The sequence below is a fragment of the Grampus griseus genome (genome assembly GCF_964374135.1).
Source record: "Grampus griseus genome assembly, chromosome: 19".
In the NCBI taxonomy this organism is placed as follows: Eukaryota; Metazoa; Chordata; class Mammalia; order Artiodactyla; family Delphinidae; genus Grampus; species Grampus griseus.
In genome coordinates, this window is record NC_139013.1 from 943,871 (window position 1) to 966,947 (window position 23,077).

Consider the following 23,077-nt stretch of genomic DNA (forward strand, 5'->3'; position numbering starts at 1 on the left):
TCGAATGCCCTATGACCTGCAACCAGGAGATTATGCGTATTGAAAAAAACATCAGATAAAGGACTCTTTACAGTCACATTGGAAGGGGCCATATCAGGCCACCTCTCCTGAATGCAAGTCTTTGTTTCTAACACTTGGCTTCAACTAACTGAGACCAGCACTACCAGACCAGGATGAGAAGACAACATTGGAAATAGAGAGCTGACCCAAAATGCCAGACCAGGCCTGTATACTAATTACTTTGTTAATTGCTCAGACTTCTCCTTGTGAACCAAACTTATTTTCCTTTGTCTCAATAATATGCAAGTTTCAAAAATTCAATTCAATTGCTGGGTTTGTGACCAATTACCTATGTCCAGCACTTCTGGACTACCCCAGTGGATTTCACCTCTCCAGGGTTCAGACTGGCTAGCCCTTAGGGATTTATCTTAGAAGAAATTCTAGTGCTGTGTAAGCCACTCCCAATATCACTAAATGGGACCTTCTAACATGGCCTATTAATGATACCTGTTCTGGGACTTCTCTGGTGGCACAGTGCTTAAGAATCCACCTGCCAATGCAGGGGACACGGGTTCGAGTCCTGGTCCAGAAGATCCCACGTGCCACGGAGCAACTAAGCCCGTGCGCCACAACTACTGAAGTCCATGCGCCTAGAGCCTGTGTTCTGCAACAAGAGAAGCCACTGCAATGAGAAGCCTGTGCACCACAATGAAGAGTGGCCCCTGCTCACCGTAACCTGAGAAAGCCTGCAAGCAGCAACGAAGACCCAATGCAGCCAAAAATAAATAAATAAATTGATTTTTAAAAAGGGTATTATCTAATTTTTAAAAAATGATACCTGTTCTGAACCTGGACCCTAAATATTCCTTTTCGCAGGATGTTAAATATATTGGGTTGTTCCTAATGGGATTCAGTGGAATTATGGAACAAGTTTATGGCCTTGGCTCCTCCTGAGTTGGTTAGAAAGATGCACATTTGGTTTCCCTTGGGCTTAAAGTCATCTATGGGTAGCCTCAGAAACAGCCCCTGCCAACTTGCCTTTAATGTGGGCTCACTGGGTTCTATCAGTTTTCCAACATGATTATTTGGCCACAGTATTTATTCCTTCACTTAGAGTAGAAGATTTCATTATTCACATAGAGGCTTTAACAAAATTCGCCCAGCAAGACTTAAACGATAGTAATCAAGCCATTAGCTTGCTCAATTTGGAAGTCTCCATGATAAAAGTGATCCTACAGAATTGCATGGCCCTCTATATATCAACTGCTTCCCAAGGGGGAACTTGTGTTATGATCCATGATGAATGTTGTGTTTTTATAAAGTCTGATGAGTCTTTTTTTTTTTCTTTTTTGTGGGCCATTTTTTTAAAACTCTTGATTGAATTTGTCACAATATTGCTTCTGTTTTATATTTTGGTTTATTGGCTGCAAGGCATGTGGGATCTTAGCTTCCTGGCGAGGGATCGAACCCACACCCCCTGCATTGGAAGGTGAAGTCTTAACCACTGGACCACCAGGGAAGTCCCTGATGAGTCTTCTAAGATAACCCATCTTATAATATATGAAGAATCAAATTTCCACTCTGATTGATACCAGTTTGTGGGAAATACTGGGAAAATGGCTTGGTTCAGGAGGATCTTGGCTTAAATCTTTACTAATCATATTATTACTCCTATTGGCAATTTTAATTCCAATAATGCATTACAGTCAGAGTGAGGCAACAACCATACATAATGTCTGCCCATAAATTCCTTCATAAACCGTGCTTTCACCTGCAAGCCTTCTATAGTATTACCATATTTCTTTAATTATATTGCCCTCTAAGTTTTTTGTTAGCTATTTAAGTTATAACAATACACTGATCATCAGGGCCTAGCAACTATAAATTTTTTTACGTCCTCACGTCTTTGTATTACCAATATCAATAAAAGTGAACTTGGGGTCCCATCTGGAGTTCATGAGACCCTGGCCTGCCTATTGCTCAGTCATAATCCTCCACATTTCCCTGGCTGGTTATAATCAGAACAGGTTCTGAAAAGATAAGATTCCTCCTTTTTATAATCTTAATACTTAAAAAATTAGTTAAGACTAGGATGAATTGAATTTGTCCCAGTTATTTGAACAGATTACCTATTTTTTTTACAGTGATCCATCACAATTTTAGTAGCCACTCCATCTATCTTCTTGTTAATGTCACTTTTCACGAACCACCTGAACATTTTTTTCTGATTCAATTCTGAGGTTTCTTTCATCTTATTTATATTGTTACCTTTCTTCTGAATAATCCTTACCTTTCTCCCCAGCATTAAGCCCTCCTCAACAGAGCTGACTAAGGAGATCCATAACATCATGCCTCACATCATACTGTCTCCCATTTTGTTTTTGTTTTTGGCCATGCCGCGCAGCTTGTAGGAATTGACCCCGAGTCATCGGCAGTGAAAGCGCAGTCTTAACCACTGGACCGCCAGGGAATTCCCTGGTCTCCGGTTTTATCGTGGTGTCAATCATCAGCTGGCTCAGAGGGAGGGAGATAAAAGGTACAGTATCATTCTGAATCATGGGGTGCCATTTACAGCTCTAATATCCTCTAGCTGCTTCCTTGATGGCTATATTTTTGCTAGAATAGGGGGTGGGAAGCAGCCAAGGAACCATATTCTTGGCTGACATCCCCTCAGTGTATTTTTTTAAATTTATTTATTTATGGCTGTGTTGGGTCTTCGTTTCTGTGCGAGGGCTTTCTCCTGTTGTGGCAAGCGGGGGCCACTCTTCATCGCAGTGCGCGGGCCTCTCACTATCGTGGCCTCTCTTGTTGCGGAGCACAGGCTCCAGACGCGCAGGCTCAGTAGTTGTGGCTCACGGGCCTAGTTGCTCCGCGGCATGTGGGATCTTCCCAGACCAGGGCTCGAACCCGTGTCCCCTGCATTGGCAGGCAGATTCTCAACCACTGCGCCACCAGGGAAGCCCGTCAGTGTATTTTTTTTTAATTTATTTATTTGGCTGTGCGGGGTCTTCGTTGCAGCCTGCAGGATCTTTTTGTTTTTGTTTTTAGTTGCAGCATGCATACAGGATCTAGTTCCCTGACAAGGGATTGAACTTGCGCCCCCTGCACTGGGAGCCTGGAGTCTTTAACCACTGGACTGCCAGGGAAGTCCCCCTCAGTGTATTTCATTTGCAATCCATTTAGCAGGACCTACAGACTCCACATCTCACATATGTTTCTCCTCCTAGTCTTGAGTGCAGCTCTTGCGCAAACTCAACCCAGGGATGCCCTGGAAACCAGCTTGTTAACAAAAATCCTTCCTCACGACCCTCTGTCTTTCTTTCTGCACAAAAACCACTTAGTCATTATTTGAATTAAAATAAGGGGTCGTATCAAATATTGTATTCTTATCACCAAGTGCAAACCTTTCACAAGTATTTTTTTAATTTATTTATTTATTTATTTATTTTTGGCTGCATTGGGTCTTCATTGCTGCGTGCAGGCTTTCTCTAGTTGCAGCGAGCGGTGCGCGGGCTTCTCATTGTGGTGACTTCTGTTGCGGGACACGGGTTCAGGCGCATAGTCTTCAGTAGTTGTGGCTCCCAGGCTCTAGAGCGCAGGCTCAGTAGTTGTGGCGCATAGGCTCAGTTGCTCCACGACATGTGGGATCTTCCTGGACCAGGGATCGAACCTGTGTACCCTGCATTGGCAGGCAGGTTCTTAACCATTGTGCCACCAGGGAAGTCCCCACAAGTATTATAATTGAAGATATTTTCAAGACTCCACAGAGCGGACTCCTATGAGGTTTTCTTAAAAGCAAAGCATGGGAGGGACTTCCTTGGTGACCCCCGGCTTCCACTGCAGGGGGCGCAGTTCAATCCCTGGTTCGGTAACTAACATCCCACATGTTGCACAGCACGGACAAAAAAAATAAAGCAAAGCATGTGACATAGAAAGACAAAGAAAATGCAAGACTATATTGGGGGTCAGAGACCTCCAGGCAGTTTCCCAGACTCTTATTCACACAGTGCTGTGATTCACTTCCAAATTAAGCCACAGACATCTGAGTGGTGAACTGTGGCTTGAGGAGAGCTCAAGTCAGAAGATACCAGCAGGGATTTTTATGCCCTTCTGGTAACAGTCGAGCCAGACTGCATAAACATTACCATTAGCAATCAAAGTGACCCTAGAGTTGTCACAGGATCTTTGGATATTAAACAACACAAAATAAATCCTGCTGTCCTTATCTTAGCAAAGGGTCAAAGCCAGATATTCAGAAGTCCCTAGAGATAAAGTTAGAACTTTTCCAGTCCAGTTTTAAACAAATTCTACCTTACATGAAACAAGTGCACAATATATCAAAATTTATGGGATGCTGCTGATATAGTACTACTTACAGGGAAACTTACAGAATAAATGACTACATTAGAAGGGGGTTCTCAAATAAATGACACAGTCCACCTTAAGAAAATAGAAAGGACAAGCTAAATCCTACAGGCAGCCCTATAATAAACCTCTTTCAATGGGAGTCACCAAAAACACTGGATAAGTCACAAAACCCACATCTCTGGAATCCTAGATCTCCATTCTCTCAACCATTTTCCTGCCTGCACAGCAATAGCCTTGACTTGATTCACTGAATCTAAGGGAATCCACAAAATGTTTATAGATTGTCCTGCAAGTGATATTGACCATAGGATAGATAATAGCTCTGAAGGTCCTGACAATTTCTGTACCTTCTCATCCTACACAGCCATAGCAGGAGAATATCTTAGCAGGTACCTTTAGCAGGTATATCTCTCTAGGGTGTTGTAATCTCTCCAACTACTTATTATTCACACCCAATGTTTCTGAACCATATGGTTTCCACCTGGCTCTTGTAGGTCTTCCAGCCAGTGACACCTGCCTACCGAATTCTGAACTCAGGCTCCTTGGCAGGTACCAGAGGCCAGCTGCCTCTTAATAATGCTTGGGAATAGGAAACATTCTATAGGAACAAGGGACCAACTGCTCTTCTTCATACTTACTTATGGACCCACAAATAAAACTAGCCTCCAGGCCACATGGTATGTCTCACAGAGCCCTGAAGTCATTCCTAGAAGGTCTTGGGTAGCAATGCAAATTGGGCCAATAGTGGACAGCTATTCTTTGCCATCATGCTGTCCTCTCTGAAGCACAGAAAACCAAGGATTCCCACAAAATCTGTTTATCATTTCATGCTGGTAGAACACAGTTGTGTCCTCAACACACTCCACACAATGAACAGAGCCCTCAAGATTAAAGGCAGCTCAGAGTAAGGACTTTATTATTGTACAAACACGAGCAAATGTGGGACACAGAGTTCCAGGGTTGTGGGACTTGGAGACTGTATACATCCACAATGAGACCAAGAAATACACGAAGGTATATCTCTGCAAGCTCCCTGGAGAGCCCATCTTATGAGCTGATTCTTTCCACACCTAAGCCAGTCAAAGGGTGAAAATGACGCCCCCTGTAGGCCACTGAGGCCAGTCATGACTCCTTCCAGGGACTGGAGAGATGGCAGAGGTCTGCCTAAGCTTGTAACTGACACACCCTGTGGGACTTTGACAGATGGGAACAGCAGGATGCCTTCTACCAACCGGGAAAGGCACTAAGCAGTTTAGAATGTGCGCCACAGCTTCTAAAAGCACCTCACGTGTGTGGCACTCATCAGGAATCTTCCTGTTGTGGATGTTTGTATGTATGAGGTTTCACTTCTGACTGACGGCTCTCTCACAAAACCCACATTCAGGGCTTCACTCTGGGGACAGTTGTTAGGTTGAACAAGGAGACAGTACATTCCCTGTACTCTAAAGCCTTTGTCCAGCATGGACTTCCTGTGCCGAATAAGGTTTGGCCTTTGGGTGAAGGCTTTCCCACGTCTGCTGCACTCACAAGCACTGCTAGATACTCTCAAGTGTACAGCAAGTTGGGAGTGCTGGCTAAAAGGCTTCCTGCACTCACTGTACTCTCACGGCCTTTCTCCAGTGTGAGTCCTCTGGTGGAGAACAAGTGTGTGTCTGTGGTTGAAGTCCTTCCCACACTCCCTGCACTCAGAGGACCTTTCTCCAGTGTGAACCTTCCAGTGCCGAATAAGGTTTGGCCTTTGGGTGAAGGCTTTCCCACATCTGCTGCACTCGTAAGGCTTTTCTCCAGAGTGAACTTTTTGGTGCTGAACGAGTTTGGAGATGCAGCTAAAGGCTTTCCCACATCTGCTGCATTCATAATCACTGCTATGAATTCGCCAGTGTACGTTAAGGTGGGAGCTTTGACTGAAGGACTTCCCGCACTCCCTGCACTCATAAGGCCTTTCTCCAGTGTGAGTCCTCTGGTGCAGAACCAGTGTGTGTCTGCGGTTGAATTCTTTCCCACACTCACTGCACACATAAGGCTTTGCTCCTGTGTGAACCTCCTGGTGTCGAATGAGGTTAGACTTGCTGCTAAAGAATTTTCCACAGTTACTGCACTGATAGAGCCTTTCACCTGTGTGAACTCGCCTGTGTTCAACAAGACCAGAGACTTGTCTAAAGAACTTCCCACACTCACTGCACTCAAAAGGCCTTTCTCCAGTGTGGACTGTCTGATGTTTAAAAAGGTCACAGCTTTGGCTAAAGAATTTCCCACATTGGCTGCACTCATAAGGCCTTTCTCCAGTGTGGATTCTCTGGTGCCTTGCAAGTGTGTCTTTCCGAGTGAACACTTTCCCACATTCACTACATTTATGAAGCTTCTGTCCAGTGCTAAGGGCTCCCCCAAGCTCAGTGCTCTTATGGGGCTTCATTCTGTCATGAGAAACCTGGTGCTGAAGGCCAGAGGTGGCTGGTAAGTCCACTCTGCCCTCACCATGTATGTAGGTCTTCTCTGGCACACAGATTCTGCAGCTTTTCACAGTGTCCCTGCCCTCATCCCTCCTGAAGAATTTCTCTCCACTGTGCTGCTTGTGGTGCTGGTGAAGGTCTGCACTGAACCAGAACTGCTTCCCATGTGCCTCACATATGTGTGGTTCCTGCCTGGCTTTCCCCCATGGGTATTCAGTCAGATGTAAGAAGTCTTTCAATATTGGGCCAGACATGTCACATGGGTGGGTTTTCAGACCTGCCACAGGAGTCCTGAACTGTGACACTCCTTCTAAATAAACACTCTGCTCAGAGGAAACAGCCTCAGCCTCCACTCCACACCAACAACCTGAAAGCAGAGAAGTGCCCAATGAGATGCATGTTGACTTTGAAGGAGGGGACAACCCCATCATAAATGTATCTAACACACCGAGGATAAGTCCATGGGACCGTTTACAGGACAGAGAGGCAGGGATAGGTTGAGGAAGGGATTGCTATGCAGTGCAGGGCCTCTGAAGGTCACAGAATGGGGGAGGCCTCCTGAAGGCAAGGACATGAGGGCAGAATGAGGACAGAATAGAGCAAACAGTTTCCAGTAGGACGTTGGCTGTTGGGACAGGCGAGTGCTAGGCAGAAGGGCATGTCCAGGCCCAGGAAACTACAATCACAAGTAAGCAACTGGTGTTCAAAGATTACTGAAGGATATGTGCACATCTCGTGACACATTAAGTGCAGGCCAATGTTGCAGACGAATGCGGAGTGAGCAGTAAGGAGGTATGGATGCAAGGTGGATGCCAGGGGCTAGAAATCAGACTAGAAATAAGTCACAGTGTCCAGAATGGGGAAGGACATGTAGAAACACTGTGTGTCCACAGGCCTTGAAATCAAACACAGGTGGAAACAGTCAATATCTCTGGATTTGAACCCAACCTTGACATCATGCCCTTCCTTGGTGTCCACTCACCAGGTCCAGGTCCCTTCTGAACCTCTTTCTCTGTGGCTGGAGTCATATCCACCTGGGCAGGCATCCAGGGCTCCTCCCCTTGCTCCAGCTGCGTGACTAAATATGATCTGGAGGATGTAATTCCTAAGCGAAACCCAGCACTGGTGAGTACTGGCTCAGAGAAACCCACCCTATGACAGACCATAAGTTAAAGAATAATAATTATTACTGGGACTTCCCTGGCAGTCCAGTGGTTAAGACCCTGTGCTTCCACTGCACGGGGTGTGGGTTCAATCCCTAGTCAGGGAACTAAGATCCTGCATGCCACACTACTCAGCCAAAATAATAATAATAATTATAATTATTACAAAAAGAACCATGAAGGAAGCATCCAAGAGTCTACATAAGTAGTGACTATGTGAGTGCCTGTAACTCCTGGTATAATGGAACCCCAGAAAATGTCACCTGGAGGAAAGGGGCAGAACCTTGGGCACAGGGGTGTCATAATTCTAGACAGATTCACCAGCCCAGAAAGTGACCAAGACTATGGGTTCCATTGGGAAAACTATGTCTTGTGACCCCCAAACCTTTTGCTGCGTGGCTTCGGGGCTGCTCAGTAAGAAGTGAGGACACACCATCGAGCATAGCCCTGGCAGCCATGGCACCTACTCCAGGAAACATGGCAAGAAAGCTGTGTGGGAAGGACAGAGTGGTCCCTGTGGGAAAGGAGAAAGGAGATGGAGTTGGTGTGAGGGTCTTACCCAGGGAGGCTAAAAGTGCAAAGTTCTCCAACATCACATCCCGGTACAGGAGTCTCTGATCCTCATCAAGGAGCACCCATTCTTCCCGGGAGAAGTACACAAACACGTCCTCAGAGATGGCACAGCCCTGCAAAGATGGGGACAGCAAGGTCCATGAAAAGTGTCTCAAGTGAGTATCCCCACTCTACCTACGCACAACAATGTCTTGCTCACCCATGTCCCGAGGTCCCCAAGTCAAACGAAGTACCAGGCATTGATACCATCGGTCCTTTCTCTCTCCTGACTACCCCCAGTGATCACTGTGTCAGCCCACAGCAACAACAAGCAGGTTGGGAGATAGATGCCATTTAAGCTCTGAGCCTGGCCCAGTTCCCCTGGGGAACCCCACAGCATACTCCCTGGACATACTTCCTAAACCTGCACTCACTCTTTTCACTTAAGCCCCTCAAAACAGGGTCCTAGGCCAATCAGTTTACACTCCCTCCTCTCCTGCACATCACTCTTTGGACCATGCCTGCCTCACATCTTCAGCTACCTAAAACCAACTTTCTGGCCCACACCACAGACATTACCCTGGACTCCCCAGATGTCACTCTGTACACAGCATGGAGAGAACACTTGGCAATACAATCAGGATGCTATCTTGTCCCAAACCTCCAGTGGCCCCCACTGCCAAAGCCCCCATTCCTGCTTTAAAACCCTCCCAATCTGGCCCTTTTCCTTTCTTCAAATCACGGGCACCCAGAACCACATGCACACCTCAGTTACTCTGAGCCCTCTTCCATTTCTCAGTTGTACACTGTATTAAGTTTCCTATTACTGCTGTAACAAATCACTAGTAGCTCGGTGGCTTAAATCAACTCAAATTTATCATCTTACATCTGGAGGTTGTAAGTCCAAAATGGGCTTCACTAGGCTAAAGATCAAAATGTCAGCAGGATTGGGACTTCCCTGGTGGCACAGTGGTTAAGAATCCACCTTCCAATGCAGCGAGCCTGGGTTCGACCCCTGGTCAGGGAACTAGATCCCACATGCATGCCACAACTAAGAGTTTGCATGCCACAACTAAGGAGCCTGCCTGCCGAAACTAAGACCAAAAAAAAAAAAAAAATGATGTCAGCAGCATTATATTCCTTCTGGCAGCTCCACAGAAGAATCTGTTTCCTTAGCTTTTCTAGCTTCTAAAAAACCTCCTGCATCCTTGAGTCCTTGCCCCTTCCTCCATCGGCAAAGTCAGCAACTATCATTCTGACATCTGTTTCATTCCTCAAATCTCCTTCTTTGATTCTGATCCTCCTGTGATTACACTGGGTCCACGGGATAACCCAGGATAATCTGTCCATCTCAAGATCATTAGCTTAATCACATATATAAAGTCCCTGTTGCGGGACTTCCCTGGTGGCACAGCGGTTAAGACTTCGCGCTCCCAATTCAGGGGGCCTGGGTTCGTTCCCTTGTCAGGGAACTAGATCCCACATGCGTTCGGCAACCAAGAGTTTGGACAACTAAGGAGCAGTGAGCCTCAACTAAGGAGCCTGCCCGCTGCAACTAAGACCCAGCACAACCAAATAAATAAATAAACATTAAAAAAAAAAAGTCCCTGTTGCCATGTGAGATAACACGTCCGAAGCTTCTAGGGATTAGAAAATGGACATCTTTGGGAGGTCATTAAGCTGCTTATCACATACATGTTGTCCCCACACCAGTCACAACTTTCCTACACTTAATTATCTGAAAATTAACTTTACAACAGACCTCCCCATTTCAGTGGCTGGCATTTCCATCCTTCCAGCAGCTAAACCCAAAGCTTTGGGTCATCTCTCCTTTACTTCCTTCTCTCACAATCCACTTCAGAAAATAAAATCAGCCCTAGTAAAGTATCAGCATGAGAACACAACCTCTGTGCCACCTTCACAGCAATCACTCTGGTGCAGCCCATCAATGCTCATTTAGACTGCTGCAGTAGTCTCCTCCCTGATTTCCCTGTGGTGTGACCATATATAAAAATAAAATTCTCACCTATAACCTCTGCAGCAACTGAACCGAAACGGTCAGAAATCTCATAAAAACTGCCTTCCTGGGACTTCCATGGTGGCACAGTGGTTAAGAATCCTCCTGCCAATGGAGGGGACACAGGTTCAAGCCCTGGTCCGGGAAGATCCCACATGCCGCGGAACAACTAAGCCCGTGCGCCACAACTACTGAGCTTGTGCTCTAGAGCCTGCATGCCACAACTACTGAAGCCCATGCCCCTAGAGCCCATGCCCCGCAACAAGAGACGCCACCACCATGAGAAGCCCGCGCACTGCAACGAAGAGCGGCCCCCACTCGCCTCAACTAGAGAAAGCCCGTGCATAGCAACAAAGACCCAAAGGACCCAAAAAATAAATATATATATAAATTTATTTTAAAAAACCCCAAAACTGCCCTCTTCCCTTTACACCCATTTCCAACTTAGGGGCCAGTCAGCTTTCCCTCTCCCCTGCCCTCGAGCCTCAGCCAAAGGCAAGTGATGATGCCCAACCCCCTTGCTATTAGCAAGCTCTGAATAAATGTGAATAATTTCCACACCTACCATCACTCCGTCTCCACCATCACTCTAGCCCTTCACTGTCTGTTCTCTCTGCTGCCAGAGGAAGACTGCTGAGACTCTGCTCCACTTTCCCCATGGCTCCCATCATCCTCAGAATAGAGGGCAAGACGCTCAGCTGGCCATTTCAGGCCTGAAACCTGTCCCCATGTTGTCTCCCCCAGAAAGGAAAGAGACTAATTGTTTGTTGGACACTCACAGCTCAGCTTCAACTCCAAGCATCTGAACATGCCTGGGACGCCTTCCATCCCTCATCTCTCTGGGTTCTACAGAAACTTCTCCATGTAACGATGGCTTAGACGGAGACTGCCTCCTCAGAGCCTGCAGACACAACTGCTGGGACAGGGGAGAGCAAAGACACGTAATCCCACATATTGGGAAGGTGAGGGCTCAGCTATCAGCTTGGCCACTGTCATTGGAGCCTGTGGGCAAAAGGGATCGGAACAGCCCATATCACACCAGGGGATGGAGGTGCTATTCCCGTCTCCAGGATTCTACAACCCCAGAAACGAGATGGGGTACCGGAAGCCCTGCCCCAAAGTGAAGTGCTCACAGAAAAAGGCCCCTCTCCTGGGCCATGATTGGCAGAGAGCTGACACCCTGTGGCACTGAGAATTCTGGGTACTGCAGTCTCCACCTCGACACCAGGTGTTGAGGGGCAGCCTGTGGTCAGAAGGTGGAAGGCAAAGGAATTGAGTGCCTACTGTCTTAGCCTGCCAGTTGCTCCCGAGCCTCAGGCTGCATTTCATACCTCAGAGTCTCTGTAACTGGATGAGGTTGGTACCAAACCCGAGTTCAGCTGCTCGCCACTCGAAAAGCCAATACTCGACAAACAAGTGTTGGTGGAAAAGGAAAAGTTGCTTTATTCAGGAGGCCAGCAATCTGGGAAGCTGGTGGACTAATGTCCTAAGACCATCTCCAAGTTGCTGGTTAGGAGACAAAGGTTTTAAAGGCCATGTGAGGGAGGGGCTGCAGGGTGCATGATCCACTTGTGTTCAATTCTCAGATTGGTTGGCATCAAGGTGAAGTTTCGAGCATCAGCAATCTTCTGGTTTCAACCCGTCTGGGGTCTACGTGCTTGCGGTCAGCAGTTTTCCTCCGGTGGGGGTCGGCTTCATATAAAATCTCCAGTGCGCGCTTCATATCCTGAGCGTGATACAACGCTAGCTGTTTTGGAGGTTCACAGCCTGCAAATCCCAGCCTCATCCTTCCGAATTTGGGACCCAAGGCCAGCAGTTTCACCTCCATGTTGTGAAATGTAAAATGAAGACAAAACCTCCCTAGCAGACCTCTGTGAAATTGTTTAAATATTCCTCAAACATAAACGTCCATTCACTAAAACAGCAGAAAAAAATAGTGCCCATACCTTGGTGAGGTTAAGTATCAAGTGATTAAACCAGTGCAAGGTGCATGATTAGTGCTGAATACATGGTCCTTATCATCACAAACCTGGGCTCTCAGGTACCCATGTGGTAGGAGGTGAGTCAAGGCTGCCTACTTGCAGCATCTGTCAAAATTCACATACACAGGGCTTCCCTGGTGGCGCAGTGGTTAAGAGTCCGCCTGCCGATGCAGGGGACACGGGTTCGTGCCCCGGTCCGGGAAGATCCCACATGCCGCGGAGCAGCTGGGCCTGTGAGCCACGGCCGCTGAGCCTGCGCGTCCGGAGCCTGTGCTCCGCAACAGGAGAGGCAACAACAGTGAGAGGCCCACGTACCGCGAAAAAAAAAAAGAAAAGAAAAAGAAAAAATTCACATACACATACCCTGAACCTACGAGTAGCCTTAACAGGAATGATTTAAAATTTTACAGGATAGCAGTGTACAATCTGTGCCATTTAAAATTATTTCAAGAAAAAAATAATCACACATACAGAATGACGTTATCAATTTCAGGTAGCCAGTTGCACTAGGGATATGTTCTAGACAAGATGATTCAAGATTTACAGTTTAAGAAATATTTTCCTGGGACTTTCCTGGCGGTACAGTGGTAAAGAATCCGCCTTACAGTGCAGGGGATGAGGCTTCGATTCCTGGTCAGGGAACTAAGATCCCACATGCTGTGGGGCAGCTAAGTCCATGCGCCACAACTACTGCGCTCGTGTGCCTCAACTAGAGAGCCTGCATGCCACAAACTACAGAGCCCACATGCTCTGTAACCTACGTGCCACAGCTACAGAGCCTGCGCACCACAACTAGAGAGAAACCCACACGCTGCAATGAAAGATCCCACATACCACAACTAAGACCCGATGCAACCAAAATAAAATAAATAAATAAATAATCTAAAAAAATTTTTCCCTCAGGAGTAAGTACAGCATAGTGTTGTAGCATAATTCTTCTATATCTTACTTTCAAATTCACAATCTTTGAACTTGCATTAGAACCAATCATGTTGTGTTTGGCTTCAAATTCAATGCAATCTAGCACATGGTGTCCAGTGTCTGACTTCACAGGCTGAGCTCTAGGGGGAGGCTTACCTGGGTTTGCAGCTGGTAACCCCATTACTGATTATAGTACCTTATGCAGAAAGCCTCACTCCTCCAAGCTTCAGTCCCCTCATTTCTGAAACGGGGAAATAACAGTATTCACAGCACATGGTTTTTGGGATTATTACCTGGGGAATTACATGACATCCTCTGGTCATTCTTCCAACAGTGCTTCAAACCCTTCCCAATGGAGGACAGAAAATGACTCCTGACCATCCACATTCTCTTGACTTGATTCAGAGGGTTTCAGGTGCTCAATTCCTCCAGGAACCAGAACCTCACCCCCACCAGACCCCCCCTCCCCCAACTATCCTAAGGTAAACTGGCTCCAGTTGGATCTGTGTAGTAAGTGGAAGCTCAGCCTGAATTCCCATGACTCAAGCTTACCAGATCCAGTCTCCAACAGGATTCCACCACTTGATACTTGGGTCCAAAGTGAGCACTAAACCCTGGGAAAAGGGAAAAAGTGCAGTCACTGAATTCTATGGAAAAGATTGCTCCATTTGTCTAGATCATCTTTAACTTCCCTCAGCAGAAGTGTTTTTGTAGATTTCAACTAAACTTTGAAGTTTTCAGTAATACTGAGAAAATAACTTTGTAGTTTTCAATAAAATACTTAGGAATGAATATAATGAAAGAACATGTACATGTTTCATTATATTCATTCCTAAGTATTTTTTATACTATAGATTTGTAAATTTTAATCATTCAATTTTTGCTTTCTGTGTATTGTTAACATATAGAACACAGTTCATTTACATCTATATCCCTGTCTACCACACACACGTGTATTTATACATATATATAAAGAGAAAGAGAACTGTACACAGCACTTTGCTACATTGTTATGCTAGTGAGTCCTCTGCATCAATTGATATGATATGATTTTTCTTCTTTTTTTTTCTTTAGCCTGTTAATATGTTGGATAACATTCTTTGCTCTTCTAATATTAAACAAACCTGGCACCACTGAAAGAAATCTCTCTTGGTCATGATATATAATTCTTTTTACACACTGCTGAATTTTATTTGCTAATACTATCTTAATGATATTTATATCTATTTTCATGAGGATAGTTCTACTAAAATTTTCAGATGTCTTACAATTTTCTTTACATTCTATTTTTTTAATTAATTAATTTTATTTATTTATTTTTGGCTGTGTTTGGTCTTCATTGCCACGCGCAGGCTTTCTCTAGTTGTGGCGAGGGGGGCTACTCTTTGTTGCGATGCACAGCCGTCTCACTGCAGTGGCTTCTCTTGTTGTGGAGCACGGGCTCTAGGCACGCGGGCTTCAGTAGTTGCAGTACGTGGGCTCAGTAATTGTGGCTCACGTGTTCTAGAGCACAGGCTCAGTAGTTGTGGCGCACAGGCTTACCTGCTCTGCGGCATGTGGCAGGCGGATTCTTAACCACTGCGCCACAAGGGAAGCCCATCTTTACATTCTATTATGTGTTCTGTAAAGACAGCTGTATTTGGTATGCAGTTCTAAAATATCAATGTGTTTGTAAATCTTGTCATATGCCTGATAATCACCTTGATTCCTTCTTCCATTGATTGCTCCTATTTTGGTCATTTAGGTTGGAGTTGTATTTGTTGTTCTAACTAATACGATTTCCTCCTATGCCCTGTGTGTTCATCCCTTGGCAGTTTTAGACATTCAAGATAGTCTTTCACTCTTTGTTTATTTATTTATTTTTTTTGCAGTACGCGGGCCTCTCACTGTTGTGGCGTCTCCCGTTGCGCAGCACAGGCTCCAGACGCCCAGGCTCAGCGGCCATGGTTCACGGGACCAGCCGCTCCGTGGTATGTGGGGTCTTCCCGGACCGGGGAACGAACCCGTGTCCCCTGCATCTGCAGGCGGACTCTCAACCACTGCGCCACCAGGGAAGCCCCAGTCTTTCACGCTTTAAATTTTGGCTGTCACGGGCTTTACAGAATAGAAGGCTGCAATTCTAAAAGAAATACATTCATTAATTTTCGACACAATATATTTTGCTTGTTACTGATACATTTAAATTGTTCTTGTGACTTCCCTGGCAGTCCAGTGGTTAAGACTCCGTGCTTCCAATACAGGGAACACAGGTTCAATCTCACATGCTGCATGGCACGGCCAAAAAAAAGTTAAAAAAAAAATTATTCTTGCCTGTTTCACAAAAATATGCTCCTAATTTATCTTCTATTGGTTTCCTTATTTCTTTTACTCTTTGATACTTAACAGTTCTTTAAAATTTAAATGTCTGTGGATTTTCTAGGATATTTTAAAATTTCTAATTTAGTTTTGCTTTATTTAGAGAATATATTCTATACTGCTTCAATTTTAAAGCTTACTGAAAATTATTTTATGTCCCTAGCATTTGGTTTATCTTGGAGGAATGTACCATGTGTACCTGAAAAGAATGTGTATTCTGCTATAGACTGGAGTAATGTTTTATACATATCTACTGAATCAAGTTAGCTGATGATATTGGTCATGTCTTGTATATCCTTACGGTTTTCCTGCCTATTCTATTAATTATTGAAAGAGTTTTGAAAGCCTGTTCTCAGGTACAAATACATTTAGCATATTCATTCATTCATTCATTCATTCATTCATTCATTTGTGGCAGCACCACATGGCTAGTGGGATCTTTCTTCCCTGACCAGGGATAGAACCTGTGCCGCCTGCAGTAGAAGCACAGAGTCCTAACCATTGGACCACCAGGTAATTCCCCATTTAGCATTTTAAAATCTTCTTGATTTAAATTACGTGTTTAATAAGATGTCCCTATGTTATCTTTGGTAATGTTATTTTTCCTAAAGTTGACATTTTCTTATATTACTATAACCTCTCCAACCCTCTTTTTAAAATAAATTTATTTATTTATTTATTTTTAGCTGCGTTGGGTCTTTGTTGCTGCATGCGGGCTTTCTCTAGTTGCAGTGAGCAGGGGCTACTCTTCGTTGCGGTGTGCAGGCTTCCCATTGTGGTGGCCTTTCATTGCGGAGCACAGGCTCTAGGTGCGCGGGCTTCAGTAGTTGTGGTTCACAGGCTCTACAGCTCAGGCTCAGTACTTGTGGCGCATGGTCGTAGCTGCTCCGTGGCATATGGGATCTTCCCGGACCAAGGCTCAAACTCGTGTCCCCTGCATTGACAGGCAGATTCTTAACCACTGCACCACCAGGGAAGTCCACTTCTCCAACCTTCTTATGGTTAATATTCATGTCTTATTTCATTCCATTCCTTTTAGCATATACTTATGTTTGTAATTAAGGATCATTTGTTATACGTTGCATGGAGTTTGCCCATGCATTTAATACAGTCTGACAATCTCTCCCTATAATTTAAATATATGAGATATTTAAAGCAATAAAACTGAAAAAGAATTGTGGGTACAAATGTATAACTTACTTGCTCTTATCTTCTTAGAAAGGGATAAATCAGACAAAGAATAAGCATATAAATGATATTAAAAATATAACATTCAGGGCTTCCCTGGTGGCACAGTGGTTGAGAATCTGCCTGCCAATGCAGGGGACACGGGTTCGAACCCTGGTCTGGGAAGATCCCACATGCCACGGAGCAACTGGGCCCGTGAGCCACAATTACTGAGCCTAAGCGTCTGGAGCCTGTGCTCCGCAACAAGAGAGGCCGCGATAGTGAGAGGCCTGCGCACCGCGATGAAGAGTGACCCCTGATTGCCACAACTAGAGAAAGCCCTCGCACAGAAGCGAAGACCCAACACAGCCATAAATAAATAAATAAATAAATTTAAAAATTCACGACATGTCAATATTTTAAAAAAATAATAATACTATAACATTCAGAAGATACACATTCATCTTGATTTTACACAGTTGAACATTTGAAAAATTACATTCACAAAGGGAAAATGAAGCCACAACACAGATCTCAAGTTTTATGAATTCTCTATGAATATATGTATATTTGTTTACTAGAGCAGTGTAATAATATGATTTATAACAATAAATACGTATTTGGTCTTTTAATTTTTAAAATAAATTTATTTGGCTACGTTGGGACTTTGTTACTGCGCGTGGGCTTTCTCTAGTTGCAGCAAGTGGGGGTTACTCTTTGTTGTGGTGCACGGACTTCTCAATGTAGTGGCTTCTCTTGTTGTGGAGCACGGGCTTCAGTAGTTGTGGTTCACGGGCTCTAGAGCACAGGCTCAGTAGTTGTAGCGCACGGGCTTGGTTGCTCAGCAGCATGTGGGATCTTCCCGGACCAGGGCTCGAACCCGTGTCCCCTGCACTGGCAGACGGATTCTTAACCACTGTGTCACTAGGGAAGTTCCCGTATTTGGTCTTTGTCCAGGTTTTGGGCACAGAACTCCTAAAACCTTAGGTATTTCCTAAGTGAGAAGAGCAATAAAAATGCCCTTATGAGGTTACTTTGGGAAAGCACAAAAGGATGGTAGGGCTGGTTTCCAGGAGAACCAACCACATGATTAGAGGGTTGGAATTTTCAGTCCTAGCCCCTGACCTCTGAGGGGGTACAGCGGTCGGCGACTGAGTTCGATCGCCAATGGTCAAGGATGTAATCAATCATGCCTGTGAAATGAAGCCTCCATAAAACCCCAAAAGAATAGGGTTCAGAGAGCTTCCAAGTTGACGAACACATGGAGATGCAGGAAGAGCAATGTGCATGGGAACTCTGCACCCTTTCCCCATACCTTTCCCTGTATGCATCTCTTTCATGTGGCTGTTCTTGGGTTATATCTTTTTATAATAAACTGGTAATCTAGTTAGTAAAATGTTTCTCTGAGTTCTGTGAGCCACTATAAGAAAATTGATTGAACCTGAAAAGGAGGCTGTTGGAACCTCCAATCAGTTCAGAAACCCAGGTGAAAACATGGACTTAACGACTGGTGTCTGAAAGGGTGTGTGTGGGGTGGGGGGAGTCTTATGGGACTGAGACCTTAACCTGTGGGATCTGATGCTATCTCTGTGTAAACAGTGTCAGAATTGACTTGAATTATAGGACACTCAGCTGACGTGGGAGAATTGCTTATTGGTGTAAGAAAACCCACCCATACACAATAGAATTGGTGAGACCATAATCTTTAGCAGCCTTTCTCAAATGGGGTTCCATGAGAGAATTTGTGCCCACAGAAAATGGTTTCAGTGGATACTGTCTTAAATACCCGAAGGAAAGTACATGCCTAGGACCAGTCTAAATGCATATAAGAATAATCAGTTCACTACCTACAATGGATTCCTTGGGAAACTAATGCTTAATTCTCTCATAAAATCAATTGGATAGAGTATACAAAGGGAGAATAATATAGGAATTTCAATAACACAAACTATCTTTCCTGGCTGTTTTGTAGCTCATGAAGAAGATCAGAATAATATCACCCCAAAATATGCCTCTTTGACATAAAAATTATTTTGAGCTGAAGGCAGTGAGAAACAGCAAACACAGAAAAAGCTCCCCCTTTTCTACCTAAAGGCAAGATATAAATTCTCCTTTTATTGGAGACAGATTATCAGCACAGAGACTGGCACCAAAGGAATCTGCAATCAAACCACACAATATTAGGTTCCTCCTCCATATTTACCTTCTCGGTTTGCTGCCCTTGGAAGCACTAAAACTGCTTTTCTTCATTCTGTCATTTGTCTACAAATTTACTCTTCTTTGTCGAAGATACTAATATAAACTAGAATTCTAAGTCACCAATTCCAGTTACTTTTGGTTTAGGTTTCTCTCATGTGTTGTGTGCTGCACATATTAATATACTGTTTTTCTCATTAGTCTGTTTTTTTCTTAAGGAGACCCAGCTGAAAACCTAAGATTGGCAGAGATAGAATTTTGCCTCTCCTACACTAATTAAAATTACAAATAGTATACAGAAGTGTGGGCAGAAACATTTCCTGTGTTGGGACAACTTGTTAGAGGAATTCTTTGGTAGGAACTTCCTGTGAGGCAAGAAGCATGTCCTCCTTGGAACATTTAGTCAAGAACAAGGAGACGGACTTCCCTGGTAGTGCAGTGGCTAAGACTCTGTGCTCCCAATGCAGGGGGCCCGGGTTCGATCCCTGGTCAGGGAACTATATCTCACAAGCTGCAATGAAGATCGAAGATCCCGCCACAACTAAGACCCGGAACAACCAAATAAATAAATAAATAACAAAGACTAAAACACAAGGAGGCACCCCAATGTTCACTGCAGCACTATTCACAATAGTCAGGACATGGAAGCAACCTAAATGTTCATAAACAGAGGAATGGATAAAGCTGTGGTACATATATACAATGCATTACTCAGCCATAAAACGGAACGAAATTGGGTTATTTGTAGAGATGTGGATGGACCTAGAGACTGTCATACAGAGTGAAGTAAGTCAGAAAGAGAAAAACAAATATTGTATATTAACATATATATGTGGAATCTAGAAAAATGGTATAGATGATCTTATTTGCAAAACAGAAATAGAGACACAGACTTTGAGAACAAACGTATGGACACCAAGGAGGGAAAGGGGGTGGTGGTGGGATGAATTGGGAGGTTGGAATTGACATATATACACTATCGATACTATGTATAAAAGAGATAACTAATGAGAACCTGCTGTGTAGCTCAGGGAACTCTACTCAGTGCTCTGCAGTGACCTAAATGGGAAGGAAATCCCAAAAAGGGGAGACATATGTCTACATATAGCTGATTCACTTTGCTGTACAGTAGAAACTAACACAACATTGTAAAGCAACTACCCTCCAATAAAAATTAATTAAACACACACACACAGGCTGGGACAATCTATCATACGGCATTTGAGGGATTTTGTGGCTTTGGCAAGACTGAGTAAAGTGGAATCACTCCTGACACTGGAGGAGATTTTCAGTGTGTGTTTCTCTTACAACAGGTTGTTCAAAAGCAAGGGTAACTGTCATCAGGCAGCTATTTTACGACACCCCATCTTCTTCTGCCAGGCCAGGTTCCTTGTGCCCTACAAAGCATTCTCCTCATGCAGACACTGGATAAACAGAATGCCCCTCCTTTGTGGAGGGAAGTCTCAGAAATGCCCACCCTCCCCCCCCACCTCCATCCACAGCCCTCCCGTCTCACCCCAAGGACCATTTGAAATAACATACTTAAGATTGCTACCCATGGGACCTCCCTGGTGGCACAGTGGTTAAGAATCATCCTGCCAATGCAGGGGACACATGTTCAATCCCTGGTCTGGGAAGAGCCCACATGCTGCGGAGCAACTAAGCCCGTGTGCCACAACTACTGAGCCCGCACGCTAGAGCCCACGAGCCACAAATACTGAGCCCACGAGCCACAACTACGGAAGCCCGTGCGCCTAAAGCCTGTGCTGCGCAACAAGGGAAGCCACCACAGTGAGAAGCCTGCACACCGCGACAAAGAATAGCCCCCACTCGCCACAACCAGAGAAAGCCCATGCGCAGCAACGAAGACCCAACGCAGGCACAAATTTTAAAAATAAATAAATTTATATATAAAAAAAAGGATTGCTACCCCTAAATCTGATCTCCAGGCCTTGACCTAGTCCAGACCACTCTCTACACCCTGTGGACATCTCCAACCCAGCCCCTTCTGCAGAACGCCAGACCTTCCAGTCCAGCTGCTCATGTGACACCTCCACTCTGGGATATCTCAGAATCAACCATGTCCACTCTGAAACCTGCTCTCTAGTTTGACTTCCTGATTTCCGTTTTCAAAATGTCCATGAAGGCTTCCCTAGTGGTGCAGTGGTTGAGAGTCCGCCTGACGACGCAGGGGACACAGGTTCGTGCCCCGGTCCGGGAAGATCCCACATGCCGCGGAGCGGCTGGGCCCTTGAGCCATGGCCGCTGAGCCTGCGCGTCCAGAGCCTGTGCTCCGCAACGGGAGAGGCCGCAACAGTGAGAGGCCCACATACAACGCAAAAAAAAAAAAAAAAATGTCCATGAAAACAAAAAAGAAAAAATTTAAAACTTGTTTTTTCACTTACTATCAATCACAGCCTCATCTGATGCAGGAGGAAATGTTGTTGTTGGTATCTTTAAAATAAATCCAGAACCTGATCACTTCTTCCCCCTCTCCTGGCTCTCGAGTCCATCCACCGTCAAAACATTTCTTGAAGCCGCTGCAGTGGCGTCTTTACCAATCTCCACGCATTCATCCTCACATTCCCTGCCCCAACCTAATCTGTTTCGCCCAGCGCAAAATGTGGGATAGTTTTAAAATCTCCACTCAGATCAAGTACTCCTTCTATTCGAAACTCTTATGACTCCCAGAGCCCTCAGAATGAAAATACAACTCCTCAACCCAGGTGTGACTCCTCACATCCTGCTCGATGCTGACACGACACGGATCCCCGATCTCCCAAATGCCTCTGGCTCAGTCCGACTTCCAAGCCTTTGCACCTGTCGATCCCTCTGCCTGACCCCCTCTCACACGCACAATCACACTGTCAGAAACAGGGACCCCACAATCCCGGACACCGGGCCTGGGCTGCAGGCACGGGAGCAGGCGCCCCGCACTCGGGGCTTTAGTGTCTGGTGGGGTGAGGGCGCTGAGGGCCCGGAGGAGGAGCGTGTACCTGAGGGAGTTCCCTCAGCGCGGCCGCCGTCATCGGGGTCTGTGGGCGGAGTGCGCAGGGAGAGGCAGGCATCCGGATTGAGGACCTGGATACCGCGGTCCCAAGCCCTGTCCCGGCGGCAGGGTCAAGGCAGGCGTCGCCACCGCCGAACTTTGTCTCGCCTCCGAGCGGGGGGGACAACGCCTACTCACGCGTCTTCCCGATTCCTCCACCCTCGGTCCAGACCAAGCATTCAAGAGCCCCCTAGCGCTTAGATCCGCACAAGAACCGACAAAATGTCTGGTTGCGCCTAAGATGCCGGAAGTCCCGCTCCGACGTCTTCCGCACGCACGGAAACGCCCCTCTCCCGGGTCTTCATTGGACGTGTGGCGCAGAGCCTTCTGGGTAATGTAGTTCTTGGTGAACCATCGGCCTAGGCACAGGTTCAGATTCAGGGCCTGGGCCTGAGCTCCTGGGGAAAGGCTGGGTACCACAAAAGGAGTTTGTAAGTGGTACACCTAATTCCCGAGGATGGGCGAGGCTTAGCTCCTCTTCAAGGGCCCGCACGCAGATTCAGTGGATTGCTGTCTGCACTAATTAAATAAGTGTTTGGAGTCATATTATTTCGGATTGTCTGGAAAGCTGCAAAACCAAAAGGACACACCACACCAAGTTTCTCTCGTCCATTCATACCTGGGAGCTAGTAACCATTACCTTGTTGCCTTTTAAATACATTCTGGGGACTTTCCTGGTGGTCCAGTGGGTAAGACTCCACGCTCCCAACGCAGGGGCCCTGTGTTCCATCCCTGGTCGGGGAACTAGATCCCACATGCATGCCACAACTAAAGATCCCGCATGCTGCAACTAAGACCTGGCGCAGCCAAAACAAATAAATAAATGTATTTTTAATGTTAAAAAAAATACATTTGGA

The 23,077-nt window shown here is 45.5% G+C and overlaps 1 protein-coding gene across 5 annotated transcripts; it reads right to left on the reverse strand.

The window, feature by feature from the left end:
* Positions 1-5,267: 5,267 nt before the first annotated feature.
* Positions 5,268-22,447, reverse strand: ZNF671 (zinc finger protein 671). Of its 5 annotated transcripts, none has more exons than XM_082677431.1 (4): positions 22,168-22,447; positions 8,541-8,667; positions 7,801-7,923; positions 5,268-7,185 (listed from the first exon to the last, which is right to left on the reverse strand). In XM_082677431.1, exons 1-4 carry the CDS (start codon positions 22,237-22,239, stop codon positions 5,972-5,974), a joined length of 1,536 nt encoding a protein of 511 aa, XP_082533557.1. In that variant the 5' UTR covers positions 22,240-22,447; the 3' UTR covers positions 5,268-5,971. The 5 variants fall into 5 exon arrangements, 3 of the variants coding, with proteins under 3 accessions (XP_082533557.1, XP_082533558.1, XP_082533559.1); XM_082677432.1 differs by lacking the exon at positions 22,168-22,447 and adding an exon at positions 11,330-11,553; XM_082677433.1 differs by lacking the exon at positions 22,168-22,447 and adding an exon at positions 10,560-10,620.
* Between the last annotated feature and the right edge of the window lie 630 nt (positions 22,448-23,077).